This window comes from Anomaloglossus baeobatrachus, unplaced genomic scaffold, assembly GCF_048569485.1.
Source record: "Anomaloglossus baeobatrachus isolate aAnoBae1 unplaced genomic scaffold, aAnoBae1.hap1 Scaffold_168, whole genome shotgun sequence".
Taxonomy (NCBI): Eukaryota; Metazoa; Chordata; class Amphibia; order Anura; family Aromobatidae; genus Anomaloglossus; species Anomaloglossus baeobatrachus.
Window position 1 is genome coordinate 295,201 of NW_027441938.1, and position 22,537 is coordinate 317,737.

At 43.8% G+C, this 22,537-nt stretch overlaps 1 protein-coding gene across 1 annotated transcript in view; it reads right to left on the reverse strand.

Moving 5' to 3' along the window:
• LOC142260706 (transmembrane and coiled-coil domains protein 2-like) overlaps window positions 1-20,042 on the reverse strand; it is an 88,637-nt gene extending 68,595 nt beyond the window's left edge. The window contains exons 1-2 of the mRNA XM_075332056.1: window positions 19,526-20,042; window positions 12,148-12,735 (exon numbers count right to left, since the gene is read on the reverse strand). Of these exons, the coding sequence (XP_075188171.1) occupies window positions 12,148-12,735; window positions 19,526-19,711 (774 nt within the window). The 5' untranslated portion in view covers window positions 19,712-20,042. The remainder of the gene's footprint in view (window positions 1-12,147; window positions 12,736-19,525) is intronic.
• Window positions 20,043-22,537: the final 2,495 nt, after the last annotated feature.

Sequence of the window (22,537 nt, forward strand, 5' to 3'; positions counted from 1 at the left end):
GTGTAGTGATGTAGTATATTACAGGTGTATATAGCGGTGTAGTGGTGTAGTATATTACAGGTGTAGTATATGGGGGTGTAGTGATGTAGTATATTACAGGTGTATATAGGGGTGTAGTGGTGTAGTATATTACAGGTGTAGTATATGGGGGTGTAGTGATGTAGTATATTACAGGTGTATATAGGGGTGTAGTGGTGTAGTATATTACAGGTGTAGTATATGGGGGTGTAGTGATGTAGTATATTACAGGTGTATATAGGGGTGTAGTGGTGTAGTATATTACAGGTGTAGTATATGGGGGTGTAGTGGTGTAGTATATTACAGGTGTAGTATATGGGGGTGTAGTGATGTAGTATATTACAGGTGTATATAGGGGTGTAGTGGTGTAGTATATTACAGGTGTAGTATATGGGAGTGTAGTGATGTAGTATATTACAGGTGTAGTATATGGGGGTGTAGTGATGTAGTATATGGGGGTGTAGTGATGTAGTATATTACAGGTGTATATGGGGTGTAATGATGTAGTATATTACAGGTGTAGTATATAGTGGTGTAGTATATAGTGGTGTAGTATATAGGGGTGAAGTATAATACAGGTGAATATGGGGGTGTAGTGGTGTAGTTTATTACAGGTGTAGTATATGGAGGGGCTGTAGTGATGTAGTATATTGGGTAGAACTGAGTTAATTATTTTAGTCCGGCCCTCTAAACCAATCCCAATTTCTCATGCGGCCCCATGGGAAAATTAATTGCCCACCCCTGATCTAAGGCCTTTGACTTTTAGCCTTTTGCCTTTGACAGTTGAATGGGAATAATTATGGGCAGTATTGGAAAGAGCGGGTCTAGAGTCCACTTTTATTTCTTGGGTCAAATTACTATTTACTATATGTTAGTCCTTCGGTTAGGATAATGAATGTGGGACTCTCTCCGGGCCTTGACTTAAAAAGGGGCTCAAGGCAGGGCTGCCCCCTATCACCCCTACTCTTTGTGCAATTTAGCAATTGAACCCTTCGCTGCAATCATCAGGAAACACCCTGGCATAACGGGCTTCCGAAGGGGAGGAGAAGGTGGCCTTCTATCCTAATGATACACTTCTATCCCTGGCGGATGCCTCATCAAGTCTAAAGGTAGTGATGGATGTTATTGGAATGTTTGGGACATATTCTGGCTTAGTTATTAACTGGCAAACGTTGACCCTGCTCCCGATAGATAACTAATAATAAACCTTTCAACCTATGCGAGTGTGGGCCTGGAAGTGGTATTGCAAGATAATACCTGGGTGTCAACATTACAACGAAAATAACGGAATATGAAAACCTGAACCTTGTACCGATACTTAAAAAATTTCTGGACAAGCTGAATGCATGGGTTAAATTGCCATTATCGGTAGTGGGTCATGCCAATCTCATAAAAATGAGCCGAATGCCACAGCTGCTATATGTCTTGCATAATGCCCCGGTTTGGATACCGAAAAGATATTTTTACAAAATAGACAGCCTTTTTAGAGAGTTAATATGGGGTAAAAAGGCGCCTACAATTCGGCTGACAACGCTGCAGAGGGCAAGAGGTCGGAGGGGGGGGGGGTTGACTGTTCCAAACCCTTGGGCATACTTTGTAGTAGGCCGGCTTCAGCATATTCATGGATGTTGTGATCCGGGGGGGTGGTATCCAGTGTTTGCTGCTTCAACAATACTTTTGAGTCCTGGACTTATAAGCGGCATTCGAGGAACACAGGACCTTGTCTTTGCCTGATAACCTTTCTACAGTAGTCCTGATAAATAAAGTACGGTGGAAAGTGAGAGTTTTGCAGGGAATTTATGGGGTGTCACAATATACTTTGTTGTGGGAGACTTTGTGGCTTCCTCACCTGTATGGCCTGTCTGTTGGGCTTCCATGCTTGGAAACAGAAAGGGATAGACAGGTTCTCTCATATTCTGGTAAGTAGTCAGGTAAAAGAATTTTCTCCATTGCAGATAGAATTTGACATGCATTTCAAGCTGAACGGCTTTCCCTTGATGATGGTGTTCCCCAAAATCTTATTATTTGCAGGATAGTGCAAACCAGTGGTTCGAGAGGATGATTCTCTACTTTGTACATTGAGGTTCTGCATCTTGTACTAGTGTGCAGGACGGTTAATTCCAAGACAAAATGGGAAAGGGAAGTGGTTCCTATTGAGGATAATTAGCGGGCTGAAATTCTGGAAAGGGTGCCTGATCTGTCCCTGAGTGAGCTACATAGACTCTTGCAACTCTTGCTCCATCATATATATCGTACCCCTCAATTCTTGTTCGAAATAGGATTACGATGTACTGCTCTGTGCAATAGATGTAAAATCAATGTCGCAAACCTATTATACATGTTGTGGTCCTGCCCAAACTTGAAACTATTCTGGAAGGCTGTTATGAGTATTATTAGAAAGTATTAGTAAGGTATACTCGGTTGAGATGGAGATGACTCCATTGGTATGTGTTCCGGGCCATGTCGAGGATTTGCTCATTGATAAATACGGCAAGACTGCTGTCGCACGGATGTTGTACACGGTCAGAAAATTACTGGCGCAGCACATGATATCCGAGCATCCCCTCGGGATGTTGGAATAGGTAGACAAGATAAATTGGGTAATCAATATGGAAAAACAAATTTATGTTAAAAGAAATTGTATCAGTAAATTTGATAAGATATGGGCATATTGAACAGATCATTCAGGGCTGGCGTCCAGAGAGCTTGGTAGACTCAGACTGGGCCTGACTTAGCAACCCTTTCTTCTGGTGATTGATTCCCAAGACGATTGTTGTGTAGGGTTTAGTCATACTTATTTGCCTCCATTCATGTCTGTGAATATTGTGTTAATATCATTGCTGTGAAATACTATTGTTCCTTTTCTCTTCCGTTCATACATATAAGGGTACGGTTCCACTTGCATTTTACACGGACGAGTGCAATCCGATAAACATCGGACTCTTCAAGTCTATGGGTGCATGTGAAACATCGCACCGCTCTCGCATGTTATCTAAGTGCAGGGTGATGTACGCATAGACATGCCGGGGAGGAGATGGGGGGGAAATTAATCCCTCCCTCTTCTCCACAGCTGTGATACGATTCCAAGATCAGATCATAGTCACATGACGCTCGGCTGATCCACGCAGCAGAGGGTCATTAGCATATCGCTTCTGATGCTCTCGTATCAGAAGCTATATGCAAGTGGAACTGAGCCCTAATGTGCGATGTTATCTGGAGTGTGTGCCAAATTTCTTATATTCCTGCATCTTACAGTTGTTTTTGTGTTGTTTAAGGCCCCATTCACATGTCAGTGATTCCGATACGTATGACGCCATTTTCATAAGTATCGGAATTAAAATCAATGGGTCTGCGCATACATCAGTGTTTTCACAAGGATCATGTGTCTGTATGGAGCAAAACGTTCCTGATCTCCGTGTGTTATCACAGATAGCACATGGAGAACACACGTGTGGCAAAATCACAGCACACGGAGGGCCATACACACCTTCAACACGTCCGTGAGTTTTTCACAGACATGCAAAAGAAGCCTTACATGGTCTTTTTTGCATATAAAAGGTTAAAAATTGTTCTATAAAAATCATCTAATTCAAGGTGTGTGTGTGTGTGTCTCTTTTTGTGTGTGTGTGTGTGTGTGTGTGTGTGTGTGTGTGTGTGTGTGTGTGTGTGTGTGTGTGTGTGTGTGTGTGTGTGTCCACTAAAGGAAGCAGCACCATTGCATTTACAATCACAAAATTTTGCACGGACACCTCATTTAACTCAGGGAACGTCATAGACTATGTTTTGAGGGGAAAATTTAACCCGTGCTTTAGTTATTCGCCAAAAAACCTGCTTACATTAAAGTCAAAGGAACTGGGAACATCTGTTATAATAGACTCATATCATAGAGAGAAAGACACACACATAAAGAGACACACACACAGAAAGCGACACACGAAGAGACACACAGACACACACAAAGAGACACACAGACACACACAAAGAGACACACAGACACAAAGAGACACACACACAAAGACACACACACACACAAAGACACACAGACACACAAAGAGACACAGACACACAAAGAGACACAGATACACACACAAAAAGAGAGAGAGAGACACAGAAAGACACAGACACACACACAAAGAGACACACACACAAAGAGACACAGACACACACACAAAGAGACACACAGACACACACACAAAGACACACAGACACAGACACACAAAAAGACACAGACACACAAAAAGAGAGAGACACAGAAAGACACACAGAAAGACAAAGAGAAATACGCATTCACAGAAGAGACGCACACAAAAAGAGACGCACACAAAAAGAGACACACACAAAAAGACACACACAAAAAGAGACACACAGAAAGAGACACACACAGAAAGAGACACACATTCACACAAACTGTATGTGTGAGGTAATATATTGGCTGTTTCGACAGTTACCCTGGATATTTATCAGGTGGCCTATAGCAACCAATCACAGCTCAGCTTCTATTTTGTTAGAGGTCAAGGAGCGCTGATTGGTTGCTATAGGCAACGAAAAACATTATAGGACAGCGTATGTGTGAGTTAATATGATTTCGATGGTGACGCTCAGCCAACGCTGTTGTAGAGGCGGATGTAAGTCACATGGCCTTACCTGTATACTAATTGTGTGGGGTTTCATGAGGCAATATATTGGCTGTTTTGACAGTTAGCCTGGATATTTATCAGGTGGCCTATAGCAACCAATCACAGCTCTGCTTCTATTTTGCTACAGGTCATTAATAGCAGCTCTGATTGGTTGCTATAGGCAACAAAGGACATTCTTAATATAAGAAGCTTTTGTGTTAGTTAATATGATTTCGATGGTGAGGGTGGCAGAGTGGGTGACTTAGTTACTATCCCGGACAACGCTGGGTACTACAGATAGTAAATAAATAAAATTCAACTCACCCCTTCTCCTCCATTAAAGAAGCACTCATGATAGTTTGTTTATTCCCTTAATATGTGTAAAATTGTATGTACTGTAGTATAAAGGGATTGATGTACTCACCAATAGCCATCTGCACCCAGTCCTTTTCTCAGTCATGTCTTCTCAGTCATGTGACTTCTATTTCAATCACAATGTAACTATGTGTGAGCCGGAAGCCGACACCCCATAGGCTTAGATTGTGAGTGCGACTTGCAGGTCACAAATAGTGTGATATGGCTGGTAAGGTTCGCTGTCACATGACCAGAACCAGAGCGGTGCTGGGAGGCGGGTGAAGATGGTAATTAGTGAGTATATTAATACCCAAAAGTAATCTGGAATGAGAGAGCGCAATGGGGTCTTACTATAGATGGATGGAGGTAGTGGACAACTGCTCACCTGGTGGACGTTGTGAACCCACAACCACAGAAAGCAATGAGACGGCTGATGCAGACCCACAATAATGAACATAAAAGGCGGGAAATGAAGGGGTTAATCCTGCGCTGCTGTTGTAGAAAATGAGGCTGATGATTCGATGAACAATGTGTAGTGTTATTGTCAACGTGTTTCAAAGTAAATAAACTTCTTCTTCAGAACATACTATAGTTTGTCCTGAAGAAGTTTATTTACATTGAAACGCGTTGACAATAAAACTACACGTTATTCATCAGATCATCAGCCTCATTTCTCCACGACGGAAGCGCACAATTATCCCCTTCATTTCCAGCCTTTTATAAGTATACACTAAAGCGGGCTTTACACGCTACAACATATCTAACGATGTGTCGGCGGGGTCACGTTGTAAGTGACGCACATCATCATCGCATACACGTCGTTCATTTGCTAAAAATTGAACTTCGGGTTGTTCAATGTTCCTGAGGCAGCACACATCGTTGTGTGTGACACCCCAGGAACAATGAACAGATCTTACCTGCGTCCCGTGGCTCCCACCGGCTATGCAAAAGGAAGGAGGTGGGCGGGATGTTTACGTTCCGCTCATCTCCGCCCCTCCGCTTCAATTGGCTGGCCGCATTGTGACGTCGCTGTGACGCCGAACGTCCCTCCGACTCCAGGAAGTGGATGTTCGCCGCCCACATCGAGGTCGTATAGAAGGGTAAGTTCGTGTGACGGCAATTAATCAACAAATTGAACGTGCCGCACATACGATGGGGGCGGTTACGATCGCATACAATATTGTATGCTTAATTGTAAGGTGTAAAGTAGGCTTTACACTACACTGCATACAATATTCCACAGGTTTAAAAATAACAAAATATCAGAAGTTCTTGTTTAAAAATAAATTACAAAATGAAAAATAGTTTGTATTGCCGGTCTGAGCTATCAAAATTTAAAATTACTTAACCCTTAAAGTAAATGCCATAAACAGAAAAATAACCAAAAAGCTTGAATTGTTTATTCATTCACCACACCTCCCTAAATAAAATGCAATAAGAAGTGATCAACATTCTACATATTTCCATTAATGGAAAAATAAAAACATTATGGGTCTCAAAAAGTGGTGCTACAATCCAAATGAGAAAAAGCAACATCTTTTTCTCAACATTAAACTTAACCAGTGCAAGTTTGGTAATGCCTTAATCATACTAACCTAAGGAATTATGATGAAAGGTCATTTTTATCACATTGAAGACCATTAATAAAAAAACACGTAAATAAAAAAAAAAAACAAAAACAAAAACAAGAATGTAGGAATTGCATTTATTCATTTTATTTTTATATTGTTCTGCAAGAAGGGACCAGAATCGGCACTGCCAGCAGTTCTTTGTGACATGCAGGCATATTCTCCAGGATCTCCCCATTTACCGTATTTTTCGGACTATAAGACGCACTTTTTCCCCCCAAAATATAGGGGGAAAGTGGGGTGTGCGTCTTATAGTCTGAATGTAGGGCATGGCTGCGGGGAATAAGGGTGCTGCGGTGAAGCGGGTCATCGGCGGCACAAGCAGGCTGTAGCAGCGCCTGCCGTGACCACGTCGTGGGCCCGCTCATTTCATATGCACGTCCATCCTCCCGCCCATCATCTCTTAGCGCTGAAGCTGTAGCTGATAGGTGGGCGGGATGATGGTCGGGGGTGCACGCATAGTAAACAGCCGGCCGCGTGATCACCCCTGGCATGATCATGTGCGGCTGTATTCACTGCCCCCCGCACATCATCATCAGCACGGGGGGCAGTGAATAACTACGGTATACTCACCAGTCACCATTCCCCTGAAGCATCGCAATGTCCTCCTGTCTGTCGGCCAGCTAATCTGTGTAGAGAACAGTGAGCACAGCAATGACGTCATCCCTGTGCGCGCTCTCCACACACATCAGCGAGCCGGCAGACAGGAGGACATCGCGATGCTGCAGGGGAGTGGCTCCACACAGGTCAGCGGTGCTGCTGCTGACAGAGAGGAAGATGATCGATGCTGCATGGAGTAAGGAAAGGTGAGTATAAACGTTCATTTTTTTCTGTCCCATAGGATACAGGCCATATAGCAGGATGGGAGTATATAGCAGGATGGGAGTATATAGCAGGATGGGAGTATATACCAGGGTGGTGGTATATTATGAGCAGAATGGGGGTATATAGCAGGATGGGGGCTGTACCAGGATGGGGGTATTTATCAGGATGGAGGCTATACCAAGATGAGGAACATATATACAAAGATGGGGATCATATACAATGCAGGAGGATCATTACCAGGATGGGGTACCTTAGTAGAGAATTTGGGGACATTACCCCCCATAACAGTGTCAGCAGCAGATCCTCGCCCCATAACAGTGTGTCATGACCACATTTTTTGCTTAAAATTTTATTTTCCTATGTTCCTCCTCTAAAATCAGGGTGCATCTTATGGTCCGGTGCGTCTTATAGTCCGAAAAATACGGTAGTTGCATCACTTTTCCATCCATTTCAGTTTTTTCCTCAGGCCCGCAGACCTCTTTGTTGGGTCCAGAGGAAAATTACTCGCATTTCCCATTGACTTGCATTGTACTCGCTATTTGGAACAAATACGAGAGTATTACAAAGTACATGTTACGAGTATAGCAATTACGAATATACTCGCAAATACTCGCTCATCACTATTCATGACACATGTGAGCAGCTGCTCCCCCTCGTGTTTTAAAGTTGATAATCTCCAAACTTTTTAAAGAATTATCATATTTCATACCATTAAAAAAAGGAAATATATATTTTTTTTAAGTTAACATATATTTATTTTTTTACAACACATTCCCTTTAAGAGGCCTTTCAATTAATTTGGAGCAACTTCCAGCACACACTTAAAGAAGAATATATAGTCATGGACCAAAAGACTGAGCATCCTTGAAATTGTTCCAGAAAATGAAGTATTTCTCCCAGAAAAATATTACAACTACACATTTTGTTATACACATGTATATTTCCTTTGTGAGAGTTGGAACAAGACAAAAAAAACCTGAGAAAAATAGGCAAATTAGACATTATTTTAGACAAAAAAAAGCAGGATAAAATTGTTGGCACCTTGCCAAAACTGTGAGTAAACAACTTTGTTTCAAGCATGTGTTGCTCGTTCAAACTCACCTGTGGCAAGTAATAGGTGTGGGCAATATGAAAATTACACATGAAACCAGATAGAGGGGAGAAGTTGACTCAATCTGTTTTGTGTTTGTGTGCCACACTAAGCATGGGGAACAGAAAAAGGAGACACTAACTATATATGAGGATTTGAGAACCAAAATTTTGAAAAATATCAACAATCTCAAGGTTACAAGGCTATCTGTGAAGAGAGCTTGATGTTCCTTTGTCCACGGTGCGCAATATAATCAAGAACTTGGCAACTCATGCTAGTGTAGCTAATCTCCCGTAATGTGGATGGCAGAAAAAAATTGATGAAAGGTTGCAACACAGGATAGTCAGGATGAGCAGCCCCAATCAAGTTCCAAAGAAATCAAAGTTGTCTTGCAGGCTCATGGTGCATCAGGGTCAGTGTGAACTATCAGTCACCATTTGAATGAAATTAAACGCAATGGCAAGAGACCCAGAAGAATCTCAGTGCTGACACAGATACACACAAAAGGGTAGAAACATAAAAAAGCTAGACTGCAGCTTAGGCTGCTTTCACACTACGTCTTTTTAACATGCGTCCTGAACGTTTTTTTAACGCAGAAACGGATCCAGTGCAAATGCGTTTTCATTTCAATGCATTTGCAATGGACTCGCGTTAACATGCGTTCACCTGAGTTTGCGTGCGTTATAGTGAGGATCCAGCTACTTGCAGTTTTTTAACATCTTTCAAAAACGCTACTTGTAGCGTTTTTGAGCTGCGTCCAACTTCTGCAAATTGCTGGATCCTGACTAAACAGCACGCAAACGCAGGTGAACGCTGGCGTGCTGATAGGCAGGATCCTGCTTGCTCTAATGAGCATGCACAGAAGCCAGCCTGGTGTGATCAGTCTGTCTCTCTCCCCCTCTCTCTCCTCCCTCTCTCTCTCTCTGTCTCTCACCCTCCCTCTCCCCCACCTGAGAGCTGCGGACACTCGTAACCAAGGTAAATATCGGGTAACCACTTATCTTAGTTACCCGATGTTTACGTTGGTAACGTGTGCAGGGAGCCCGGCTCCTAGCAGCTGCAGACGCTTGTAACCAAAGTAAATATCGGGTATCCAAGCAAGTATACCCGATGTTTACCTTGGTTACGAGCCTCGCAGCTGTCAGATGCCGGCTCCCAGTCTGGCACGTTTAGTTCCCATCACTCCCGATCACATGATTCCAATGCCCGCCCCTAAACATCCAGTGACAGGATCCTGCAAAGTAACACATGCGTTTGCATGCATTTTTTGCTGTAAAAGCAGGATCCGCTTTTGCAGCAAAAAACCGTTCAGGACGCATGTTAAAAAGACGTAGTGTGAAAGCAGCCTTACCAAAATGTTCATAAGTAAGCCAATATCTTTCTGGGAAAGCATCTTGTGGACAGATGAGACCAAGATAGAGCTTTCTGGTAAAGCACATCATTCTACTGTTTATCGAGAACGAAATGAGAAATAAAAAGAAAATCACACAGTACCTACAGTCAAATATGGTGAAGCATCTTTGGAGGTTGTTTGGCTACTTCTGCCACTGGGTGTCTTGACTGTGTGCAAGGCAGATTACCAAAGGATTTTGGGTCGCAATGTTGTGATCAGTGTCACGAAGGTGGGTTTGTGTCCTAAGACAATGAACCCAAACATATTTCAGAAGCCCCCCAGAAATGTATGGAAACAAAGCGCTGAAAAATTCTGAAGTGGCAGCAATGAGTCCAGATCTAAAGCCTATTGAACACCTATGAGAGATCTTAAAATTGTTGTTGAGAGAAGGAGCCTTCAAATATGAGAGACATGGAGCAGTTTGCAAAAGAAGAGTGGTCCAAAACTCCAGTTGAGAGGTGCAAGCTTGTTGATGGTTAAAGGAAGCAGATGATTGCAGTTATTTATTCCAAAAGGTATGCAACGAAATATTAAGTTGATGGTGCCAACATTGTTGTCCGGCCCATTTTTGAGGTTTTGTGTGACAGTATGTCCAATTTTTGTGTGTTCCAGTACGCATAAAGGAAACAAACATTTGTATGACAAAACATGTGTAATTACAAAAATCAACCTTGAGAAATACTTAATTTTCTGAAACAATTTCAAGGGTGCCAACACTTTTCGCCATGACTGTAAACAGTGTGTCCACCCATATCCTGTCCACCGCCATTAACTTGAGAACGGCAGCAGCTATAGGAATAGAAGTGGTGTCTAGGTATAGTAAAGTAGCCATGCGCTACGCAATGAAACCACCTATTGCGCCACCTAGTGGAAAACAATGGAGTTAGCATTTTTATCTCGAAAACGGAACGAGAAAGAGAAAAAAAAGTGAATTATAAAGTTGTAGGGCATCATCAATTCAATACGAATCGACACCTTGCATACAGAAATGCTATGATAAGAACGTGTAAAACTCACAAGGCTGCGGACGATACCTCATGGATACCTTCCTACAAGTCATTGGGTATGGTGGCTGTGTGGAGTGGCCTCCACGCTCACCTAACCTGACCCCATTGGACTTCTTTCTGTGAGGTCACATCAAACAGCAGGTGTATGCGACCCCTCCACCAACATTGAAGGACATACGACGACGTATCCCAGATGATTGTGCAATATGGTAGGTGACACGTTTGCACAATGTGCAGCACAGCAAGATACAGTATGCTGTCCAGAGTCCAGATGTGCATTGCAGCTAACGGTGGCCACTTTGAGCATCAAAGTTAAATGAGCGCCATATGCGTGACCAGCATTCAATGTTTTTGGGGGGGGGGGGGGGTCATGGGTTTCATATCATAGCATTTCTGTATGCGAGGTGTCGATTTGTATTGAATTGATGATGCCCTACAATTTTTTAATTCACTTTTTTTCTCTCTCGTTCCGTTTTCGAGATAAAAATGCTAACTCTGTTGTTTTCCACCAGGTGGCGCTATGGGTGGTTTCATTGTGTATTGCATGGCTACTTTACTATACCTAGACACCACTTCTATGCCTATAGTTGCCGCCGTTCTCAAGTTAATGGCGGTGGACAGAATATGGGTGGACACACTGTATATGTGTAAAAACCATGAAATGTTCTTCAATTTCTCATTGCTTTTCATTTACTTTTTGGTTACAAAGTGCAGGGCAGGACATACCATTAGTGCAACCTGGGCAGCCTCACGTGGGCCGAAAAGGTAAGAAGCCCACTCCAAAATAGGTGTAATTGTGCATTATGATGAGTTATACTGAAAAAGGCTCATATGTTGTGCTTCCACAGGGGCCCTCTTCAGTTTGTGTCTGCTTGAGTCTAGTCAAAGTGGCACTGTAATCAAAAAGTAACCAAACAGATATTGCCGTTTTGTCTAAAGTGCACTGGAAAAATAAAAGTAGAGTGTGATAGGATGTCATGGGCATGAATCCCTGTTACAATGTGAAAAAAGATACCGGCCATACCCATTTTTTTTTACGATTGTCCAATGTAACAAAAATAAAGCACAGTCTTTTGGTCTACAACTGGTGAATGGGGTCAATAGCTATGATCGACATATAAGCTTGGAGCTTTCCCGCTGCACATGTCGAACATGTTCACAAAACGTGATGTAAACACTACCATACACAATTGCATACAGAAGCACACCATCATACCTTTTCTACTGCTCTATCCTGATCTTCATATGTAAATCCTCCAGCTCCGGCAGCATCGCCTCCCGCTATCATTGCGGCATCAGTAGTAGAAGAAGATCTAGGTCGACCTTGATGATGGTGTAACACCGCAGCTAAGCCACCATCCATTGGTGGTGGACGTCGAGGAAGATGAGGGCTTCCGCCACGCAACTGCTGATGATGATGATGGTGAGCTGTGTCCCCAGGTCCACTTTTGCTCCGACGCCCCCCACCATGCTGACCAGAGCCTCTTTTGACGGAAGGACGGGAGCGGATTTGTTGTAGCACACGGTTAAAGGCAGTTGGACGTGCTGGTAAATCATGCAAAGAGACAGCATAAGACACTCGATGCATTTCTGGAGATCGTTCTTTTTCATCTGCAGAGTCGTGGTCTGAAGAAGACAAGGGGGCAGTTATGGATGCTTGGGGAGTTTGGGGTCCTGGAGTTGAGCAAATGGCTGTGGGTTCTGAAGCTGCCTGGTGGTCACGCTCTCTAGAACGACGACGGCTATGGAAGAGGTGCTTCAGTCCGTGTCCAAACATGGATCCTTCAGAAAGCTGTTGGATTTTCTGTAGGGAAATATGGATGTTAGTTAGGGTTTTATCAATGATATATTATAAGGATAATTAACCAAAGCTAATGTGCTTCATGCATGACACAAGAATAAGTACAGACTATTTAAGCAGTAACACTGTCCCATCTATACAAAAAAGCCCGCTACATCCGGCATAAAGAAGCACAGCTTTATACATGCACACTGGTTCGAGCCATGAAGCCGAGTCACCGTGTACAAGCCATCAGGTCTACAAACTGTGCTCTTCAGTTTAGGCTAAGCTTTGGTATAGAGCCTACCCCCAATACTAGGCCTATTTGCACTATAGTGCCCCACCAGAGTGCTAACCATTTAAGTTCCATACGCACTGAAGCTTGTCAGACCTGAAATCCCGCAGTCTGAGAGTTTACAGCTGGACGGAGTCAGCAAGAGAATGTCACATTACATCCATGAAAAATTTACAGTCAGCTATCAGGTTCCCAGACTGGTGTCTACGCTCTGGGCTAACCTGCGATGCCAACAGGAGAGGACAGCAAAGGGATGTAAAGCAAGGCGTAACAGTCTGCGAAACAGAGCGTCAGTGGAAAAAGCTGAATATAAGGAAGAAAGACATGAAGATATAGCACTGGAGGCTGAGAAAGTAAGTGTGAAGAAGTGTGCGAGAAAAGATGAGAAAGTGATAGTGAGCGAGAGGAGTATGACAAAAGAACATTGGATTGTGTGACAGCGAGAAAAAAAAAACACAGACAAGCACACATGAATAATTAATACTTCATGATGGCTTGGTCAAGAAAACAGCAGTTCAATAGGATCCCTGCTCCCCAGCACCCAGCCATTAAAGGTCACCGTGCAAATTTATTCAATAATAAAATATATATATGTGCATACATTAATGTAATCATTTCTCTTTGTATCTGTCTCATCCTAGCAGTGATCTATGGAAAGAATGGGAGTAGCATTAGCAGCTATCCTGCTAGTACGTGGAGATGGCGAAGCTGCATGTAAGGGCTCTTCAGAGCAAACAAAACCTAAATAATAAGGAACAAGTTGGAACATGCCACAATTTCTGTCATATGGAATTTGTGAGAAAAAGCCTCTCTGTGCCTTGGAATAAATAAGGAAGCCCATGGGAATCTGAGGGTGCAGTATTGTGGAGATGCACATCATCTGTAATCAAGCAGTGTGCCGGAGGCCTAAAGAGGACCAGGAGATGAAGATTTGTATTTTTTCACATTATCTTGTGCCTCAGGGGTCTGCAACTGCACCCCTAAAAACACCCACAAGGCATTAAAAAAGACACTTGAGTTTAAAAATTATCCCCGATCCGAAGGATAGGAGCTAACTTCTTGAAAGTGATCCCAGAACCGATGTTCTTAAAAGCCCTGTATGAATGGTGCAGTGGTCAATCAGCACACCTCCATGCCATTCATTCTTCAAGGGGTGCCGAAGACCAGCCAAACAATGCACTTAGACATCTCCAGTGGTCCCATAAAGGTGTGAAGGTGTGCTGATTCAGCACCACTCCATTTACATCCTATGGTCACGGAAAACTTCCAAACTTGGTACAACTCCTTTCAAGAGGTGGTTCACTCCTTTTCATTACTAGCCACATCAATATGTTGAGAAACAAGGTTTCTCTCAAATACCTTGTGTTGCCAATAGCGCCTGTGAGCGGCACTATATTGCGGTCCGCTTACCCCTATCACGTGACCACCGGGCTCCGTGACCTCTGATATCCGGTGATGTCACGTCAATTTCCTGTTGACCTGATATCACCACGGCCGGGCCCCAGTCTTACTGAGTGACTGGGCTGTGAGCAGCATTTCACCACTCATCGCTTGCAGTGCTCTGCAGTGAAGGAGGGAGCAGGGAGTTGTTGGGCTGTGACGAGAGGTGAAACGCCACCCAAAGCCCAGTTACTCAGGAAGACTGCGGCCCGCCTCAGTTGACGTGACATCACCGGACATCAGAGGTCACGGAACCCAGGACTCTAGTGATGGGCATGAGAGGACCGCAACAGTGCCACTCACAGCACTATTGGCAACATAAGGTATTTGAGAAGAAACTTGTTTATCAATATAATATCAATGTGGCCAGTAATGAAAAAGGGTGAACCACCCCTTTAATGTTTTTAATATGGCAATGCCCATTTTATGTGGGTAATATGAACTAAAAATACAGATCAGGATATAACCTGAAGAAAAACAAACATTATTCTTAAAGGGTCATTGCCATTTTGTTAAGTTATCAGGTTTCCACAGGATTGGTGACAACTTGCTGATCTCTGGGGTTTTAATCTCTGATATCCCCACCGATCCCAAGTCCGGAACTTTGAAGTACCCTGGTAGAACGTAGCAGTGACTGTGTATGCTGGCCTCCGCTACACTCAATGACAGCCGTAGCAAGTTATAAAATATGGTAATAACCCTTTAAAGGGAATCTGTCAGCAGGTTTTTGCTACCTCATCTGAAAGCAGCATGGTGTAGGCAAGGAGATTCTGAATACAAAAGTGTATCACTTAGATTACTAGGTGCAGACACAATCTGATTTTTTAGCTTTAAGGCTGGTTTACACGTTACAATATCGCTAGCGATATCACTAGAGAGCGTACCCGCCCCCGTCGTTTGTGCGTCATGGGCAAATCGCTGCCCGTGGCGCACAATATCGCTAACACCCATCACACATACTTACCTTCCTAGCGACGTCGCTGTGGGCACCGAACAACCTCTTTGTTAAGGGGGAGGTTCATGCGCCGTCACAGCAACGTCACACAGCGGCCAACCAATAGAAGCGGAGGAGCGGAGACCAGCCGCATTAACGACACGCCCACCTCATTGCCGGAGGACGCAGGTAAGCTGTTGTTCGTCATTCCCGGGGTGTCACACGTAGTGATGTGTGCTGCCTCAGGAACGACAAACAACCAGCGTCCACAATGAGCAACGATTTTTTGAAAATGAACGAAGTGTCAACGATCAACGATTAGGTGAGTATTTTTGATTATTGACACTCGCTCGTAGCTGTTACACACAACAACATCGCTAACGGCACCGGATGTGCGTCACAAATTCCGTGACCCCGACGACATATCGTTAGCGATATCGTTACATGTAAAGCACCCTTTAGTCATGTAGCTGAGCCTAGGGAGCTGTCCCATCCACACCAGACTCTCAACAGAGATTGATACCTCACAGTCAATGTACAATCACAGCAGAGGGCATGCCGGACATCTCTGTACTGTGAGTTTCTATTCCTCTAATGATAATGGTCCTGTATAAAAAAAAAAAAAAATAGATTGGACTGTGACAAAACAGGCATGCTTGAACTTTCTGTGTTAACCCCTGCAGCATGCTGGCTTCAGCTTACATAGCAAAAAACTGCTGACAGATTCCCTTTAAGCCAATGTTTGTAATTGTACTCTTACCACATAGTGTAGCTTGGGATTATTTTGTGTGCAATTTTTTTTTACAGTGAACATGTTACATGGGAAAGAAGGATAGTTGACAAATTTGTGTTTTAAGTGTTCTATACTGAATAATTTTGTAGTGCCAAGTGGTGAATGCTAGAAATGCTTATAGCATTGCGGCCATGTGCTGTTTGTGAGAATGGCAATTTCACTGCAGGTCATTGGCTTCTTAGTCCTAGCGTTACAATAAATGACATTCTCTAGTCAAGTGTGACCACAATATGGATGCTAAGCAAGGACTGAAATGTTACATATTTCTCCCTGACAAATTGCAGGAAATCGCTAGGCGCCCTGGCCATTAACTACATGACTACAGGAATATTTATAGGTACAGTACAAATCTGTCTGAAACTTGCAGTATGGGCAATATTTGTATGGACATATTAAATCAATGAATGATGAAGACTGTAAGTGACATGTTTACGGTCTAGAATACTTATATTAACCCATTAGCAGCATTTGCTGCAATCTGTAAATTCATGTAAAATAAACTTCACGGCCTATTTCCACCATTTTCCCAGACTGGAAGGTTGCCATCCCCCTGCTGTCACCCTGCGCTTTATGCAAGTTCTGGATGTGCAATTTTGCAATGCTAACTATATTTAGTGTTCCACCATTGTTATCCATCTTAGCAGCCTGTGGCAGTTATTTCCTCGTCACGTTTTCTCACGCAGAGATGTGTTAGATACATGCTCGTTAGCTTCCTTCCTACAGTCCTTATCTGCATGTAAGTGCATACGGCTCCTTATGTATCAGCGAACCTTCAACCAGGTTTATTAAATCTTGTTGGAAATGTACATTTGCAATAAGATTAAAAATCAAATATTTTGCTTTTACATGTGAGGACTCTCTGGTGCCAGAGGTGAGAGAGGCTGGTGCATGAGTAGGCACATTCCATACATGTGGTCACGACTAGACATGCATGTGAATTGATAGAGTCTGTATATGTCTAGTCACTATGTGGCCGTATATTTGCAGTCACATGACTGACCGCTCCCAGTACCAGAGAATCCTTACAGTGTACAGTGTGCGTGCTGTGAGGATTCACAAGTCTGCAGTCACACAGACTGACTGCAGACTTGTACTCTCATATCTGTCTACATATTACACGTTGTGTCGGTCATTATGGACTGGTGGTTGGCATAAGGGCTAAATAAATGTGTGCTTATTTTTATTCTAAGGCCTTATTTACAGAAGCTTTTTGACATAATAGGAAAAACAGACTGGGTTTAAAGGGGTTCTCTGCTACTTTTACATTGATGGCCTATCCTTAGGGTAAGTCATCAATGTCTGATCAGTTGTGGTCCAACACCCCGCACCCCCGCTGATCAGCTGTGGGTCCCGGCGGCGGCAGCAGGCAGCCTGAAATGTTCAGTTTAGGAGATGTCCTGTCTTCTGATAGTGGCCGAGTACTGCACATCTGCTTCCTACTGATCTGAATAGGAGGTGGATGTTCAGTACCCGGCTGCGGCCACCATCAGAAGACGGAGCAGTGCCACAGCTGAGCATTTCCGGCAGCCTGCTACCGCCGCCGGAACTGAGAATAGCTGATCGTCGGGGGTGCGGGGTGAAGGACTCCAGCCGATCAGACATTGATGACCATTCCTAAGGATAGACCATCAATGTAAAAGTAGAGGACAGCCTCTTTAAGCAGTTTGGTCAAACATTCATCAGTATTTTGCACTAACGATAAAAAAAAAGTTTCTCCACCTTCTCCTATCTATCAGCCAGTGACAAATGGCAGCACATGGATGCCTGAATGCTGACAGATTTTTTTCAGACCCATTGACTTGCATTGCTGATTTTGATCCCGATTCGGATCAGTATAGGAGATGTCTTCGCGATTTTGCATGGAATCCAAGGATTAAATCTGAAATATGAAAAGTTCTATAGACTATTAGACTATTATTTCTTCTAAGTCCTGTTGTGTATAAATACGTGACTCTTCAGATTTTGTGTTATACCATGCCTGATGAAGAGACCTGAGTAGTCTCGAAAGCTTGCAATTATTACCATCTTTTCAGTTAGCCATTAAAAGGTATCAACCACTGAGGACTCTCTGTTCTTTTAAACAATTTTTTTATAGACTATTATACGTACAAGTGCTATCTGCGAAAAAAAACGGACTATACTTCTTTGTGAATACCTGACATGGGAATAGGCCTTAAAGCTTGTAATGCCCCAAGCAAGAATCCAGAACAGCAGAATGATTCAGTCTATTGATATGCTCAGGGCAAGTGGACAATGTATCAACCACAAGTGATCAAAACTGCAAATGGAAATTCTCTTCCAAAATGAATGGATGAGGCGCAATCGATTCTGGTGGCAATAGCACATCACAAATAACGCTCAGACGAACCCAATGATCAGAGATCTTGACGCTTTGATATCTCGGTAATATATCTTGTTTACATAGCAGAAAAAAGCATGATATTTCTTAACTTGATTTCCATATCATGCATCTTGCTAACAGCCCACTCCACAGCTCTCACCAAAGACAGCCAGCAAAACTTTATTCTCTTTCCAGCGTCTCTATGGAAACAGCTACGGAGCCAAATAAGTTCAACACTCTCCACCTTGCGATGCTCTGCAGAGGAATGCATACTGACAACTGTCTACCATATGGCTGAAATTCTCCTTCTGGTTAATCTGTATGTCTTCGGTCATTATATATAGATATACAAAACATTGATTGACATTTAATGCAGAGAGAGCGCTTAATCGTGTTGAAGGGTCTACAAAATTGTCTGACCATGTCGTTAGTTTTGGAGAAATACATATTTTACCATGAATTTGGGCTGTGGAATGATAAAAGTCACTTAGTATGGAATTGTTAGTGCAATATGATGTATGTAACTCATAGCATCACACTGATACATTCCGTACGCCCATACACTGGTGATGAGTGGTGTTATCCCCCTGTCCAGGCTCATGGATTCTTCACTACATATGGTAGTACATTTTGAGATAAAGCAAATTTCCCAAGACTTTACAGAGTATATTCTGGAGACTTTGGCAGTGATCTTATGTATAATAAGTAGTGATGAGCGAGCACTACCATGCTCGGTACTTATACAGTCGGACGCTCGGATGGGCGCAACTCAAGTACCCAAGTATAATGGATGGCAATGGGGGACTCGAGCATTTCTCCAGAGTTTCCCATTGACTTCCATTATACTTGGGTACCCAAGTCGCGCCCGTCCGAGCATCCGACTGGTTATGAGTACAGAGCACCCCAGCATGGTACAGCGTGCTCATCATTATCAGCCATAGAGATGCTACACAGTGTACTGCCTCCCCCAGATACACTGGACCCCATGCAGTGAGAGTCTCCACAGATTACCTTGAGGTCTGGAGGTTTATTTCTTGAGATGACTGGGGCTGCCTGGCTGCCAGATGCTCCTGCAGAGCCAGAATCCCCAGGTACTGGGCTGTCTGAGCCTCGCACTTCCATGACAGTAGGTGGCAAAAGAGCATCTTGTGCAGCCACCTCCTCAGGGTGCAGCTCGTCTGACTGGCAGCGCTTCATGTATCCACAGAGGGTGCAGGGCAGAGGGGTGCAGGGTAGAGGGGCACAGGGTGGAGGGGCAGGTGGGGGCAGCAATGGAGCAGGGCACCATGAAAGAAGGAAGGCCAGCAATGGACAGGTGGAATTACAACAACGGAAGGGGAGAAGGTCACATCCAGCATTGGGGGAGGAATGGCCACACAAGTTCACCTGACAAACACGGCTCAGCCACACACTGATGTGCCGGACCCACACTGCGCCTCCCGGCTGCCAGCACACGTCCGATACGTGCAATGTGCTCCGCTGCAGCCACACATCACACAGAGGCTCCACAGAGCTGCACACACTGCACCCTGCGGGCTAGGCCATAGGAGAGGCGTCTACTCCATGCCCCCCAGGCCCTTCTGGCTCCCGGTCCCGGGGGCCCCGGCTCCTACGTCCGCACTTCTCCCTGCAGAGCCTGGGGTGACCAGCGTGCAACCTAACCTCCACGAGTGAGCGACGCTGCATCCGCCCAATGGCAGTAAAATGCTTAACTGCGCTTGTCCAATCAGGAATGGGGGCGGGAACTCAGCTCGTTTCAAGGTGGGTTGAGATGCGGGAGCTGTCACAAGAAGGTGGTGCTGTAGGGGCTTTAGTGAGGGATTCTGTGAGGGCTCATTGTGGGATTAGTGGGGCCCCTAGCACAGTCTGGAGTGGGCCACCGCCTCATTCACAGCGGGGAGGTCAGGCAAACAGCAGCAGAACTCCCTCATCCAGCCCAAAGGTTATCTGGCCGTGCTCTAGAGGAAGCCATTCGGTGGAGCCAGAGAGCATAGTCACTACCAGGAGCAGAGGTCCTACAGCCAGTGGGCCCCATAATAGCTGCTTCATCTGTGCTTATACCCATGAGACCCAAGGAACAGCCTCTTGCTGGGCAGCCACACATAAGAGCTATCACTGCCACAAAATGTCTGAGGAACCAATGTGTGGCTCTGGAGATTGCACAGTGTTTCCCTATATAGCCAAATATGAAAATCTTACACATCTCAAATATGGACCACAGAGTTTAATTAATACTGCTATACTGTGCTAGAGTAACATCACACAGCGCTCAGAAATACTATGGGCATACAGAGGCCAAATATAGCACCAAATGGCTACTACAAACCTCAGATGATTATATCACATGCTGTATAAATGCCCCCACCATGCAGAACTCAAAGAATGCCACGGGGCAGCTCCTGGATGGCATTCTTATACCTGTTTCCATAAATCGCTTCCCCTACTGCTTTTATTTTCGGGGTCTGGATTGTAATAGTCAGTGCTCAGACACAATGCACCACTCAGGCCTAATGGAAGTCAAATACAATGCTTTACATGTCATTTGGGTTCACCTGTAATCCCTGGTGGTCCATTTAAAGGAATTATCCAAAAACCATTTACCGCCTCTAAACAGGGTGGATGATAAATGTATGATCATTGGGGTCTTTAATGCCAGAATCCCACCCAATCAAGAGAACAAGTGTCCCTCGTATGAATGGTGCTGTTGTGTGCATGTGTAGGGAGTGCAACCCCATTTATCATCTCTCCTCACAGCACATTTATAAACACTGTCTAAGGCTAGTTTCACACTTGCGTTGGGCGAAATCCGCTGGGTCCGTTGCGTCGTTTTGACGCATCCGTTATTTTTGTGGTGTCAACGGATGTCAACCGTTTGGCGTCCGTTAGGAGTCCGTCTAACGGAATGCGTCGGCTCTGGGTTTTTTTGTTTTTTTTTTTCATTCTGGGCATGCTCAGTAGATATTAGCGGAATCCAGCAGCGGATTCCGTTGTAAAACACTTTGCAACGGAATCCGCTACCATAAGAAGCCATCATAAATGTTAACGGAAGCAACGGAATCCGCTGCTCGGCGTCATTTTGACGCAAGCAATTAACGTTACATGCTGCTTGCTTCCGCTCGGCATGTGAAAGTACCCTAATTCTAATACTGTTCAGGCCTGCTTACACGGCAGACCGTGGTAATGATGCCCTACAACAAATGGTTCAGTGCGCATAGGCTGCCACTCTCCTCGGCAGTGCAAGTCCTCTACACACCGGACAAGGCCTCGCCCAGAGCGATGATTTTTTTTTTGCATTTCACTCAATGAACGAGCAGTTTGTTTGTTCATCGGGTGATTGTCCGACTGTTTACACTGAAAGGTTATTGTGAAATGAGCGTTCTTAAAAAATTCTCGCTCACGATTATCTTGCTGTTGGCAGTGCAGATTTAAACTAAACAGTCTTAACAAGCACCAAATTTATCATCGTGTTCCATGCTGTTTGATAGAGTGAGCTCATCTTTAGACTGTCCATTTTAAATTAGGATTTACATTATCCAGTTTTGCAGTGTTCAATGACCAAAAATTGAAGAGGAAAGATTTATCAACTCCAACACCAACAAGAATTTTTTTTAATTTTTTTTTTTTTTTTAAATACCGTAGATCCTTTATTTCTCACATATTAATATTGTTGAAAAAATCCAAACAATAAAAAATCACTTAAGTCCAATACAGGTAACCTTACGCGTTTCGGACGTATGGTTTGTCCTTACTTATACCTATGAGTAAGGACAAATCATACGTCCGAAACGCGTAAGGTTACCTGTATTGGACTTATGTGATTTTTTTATTGTTTGGATTTTTGCAACAATTTTAATATGTGAAAAATAAAGGAAAGGATCTATTTAAAAAAAAAAAAATTCTGTTGGTGCTGGAGTTGAAAAACTTTTCCTCTTCAATTCTTGACTGCCCACACGCTGGATGGACTTGCCGGCATGTTCTCCGTGCATCTGACAAGGATTCTTCTGCCTTTTCAACATTGTGGAA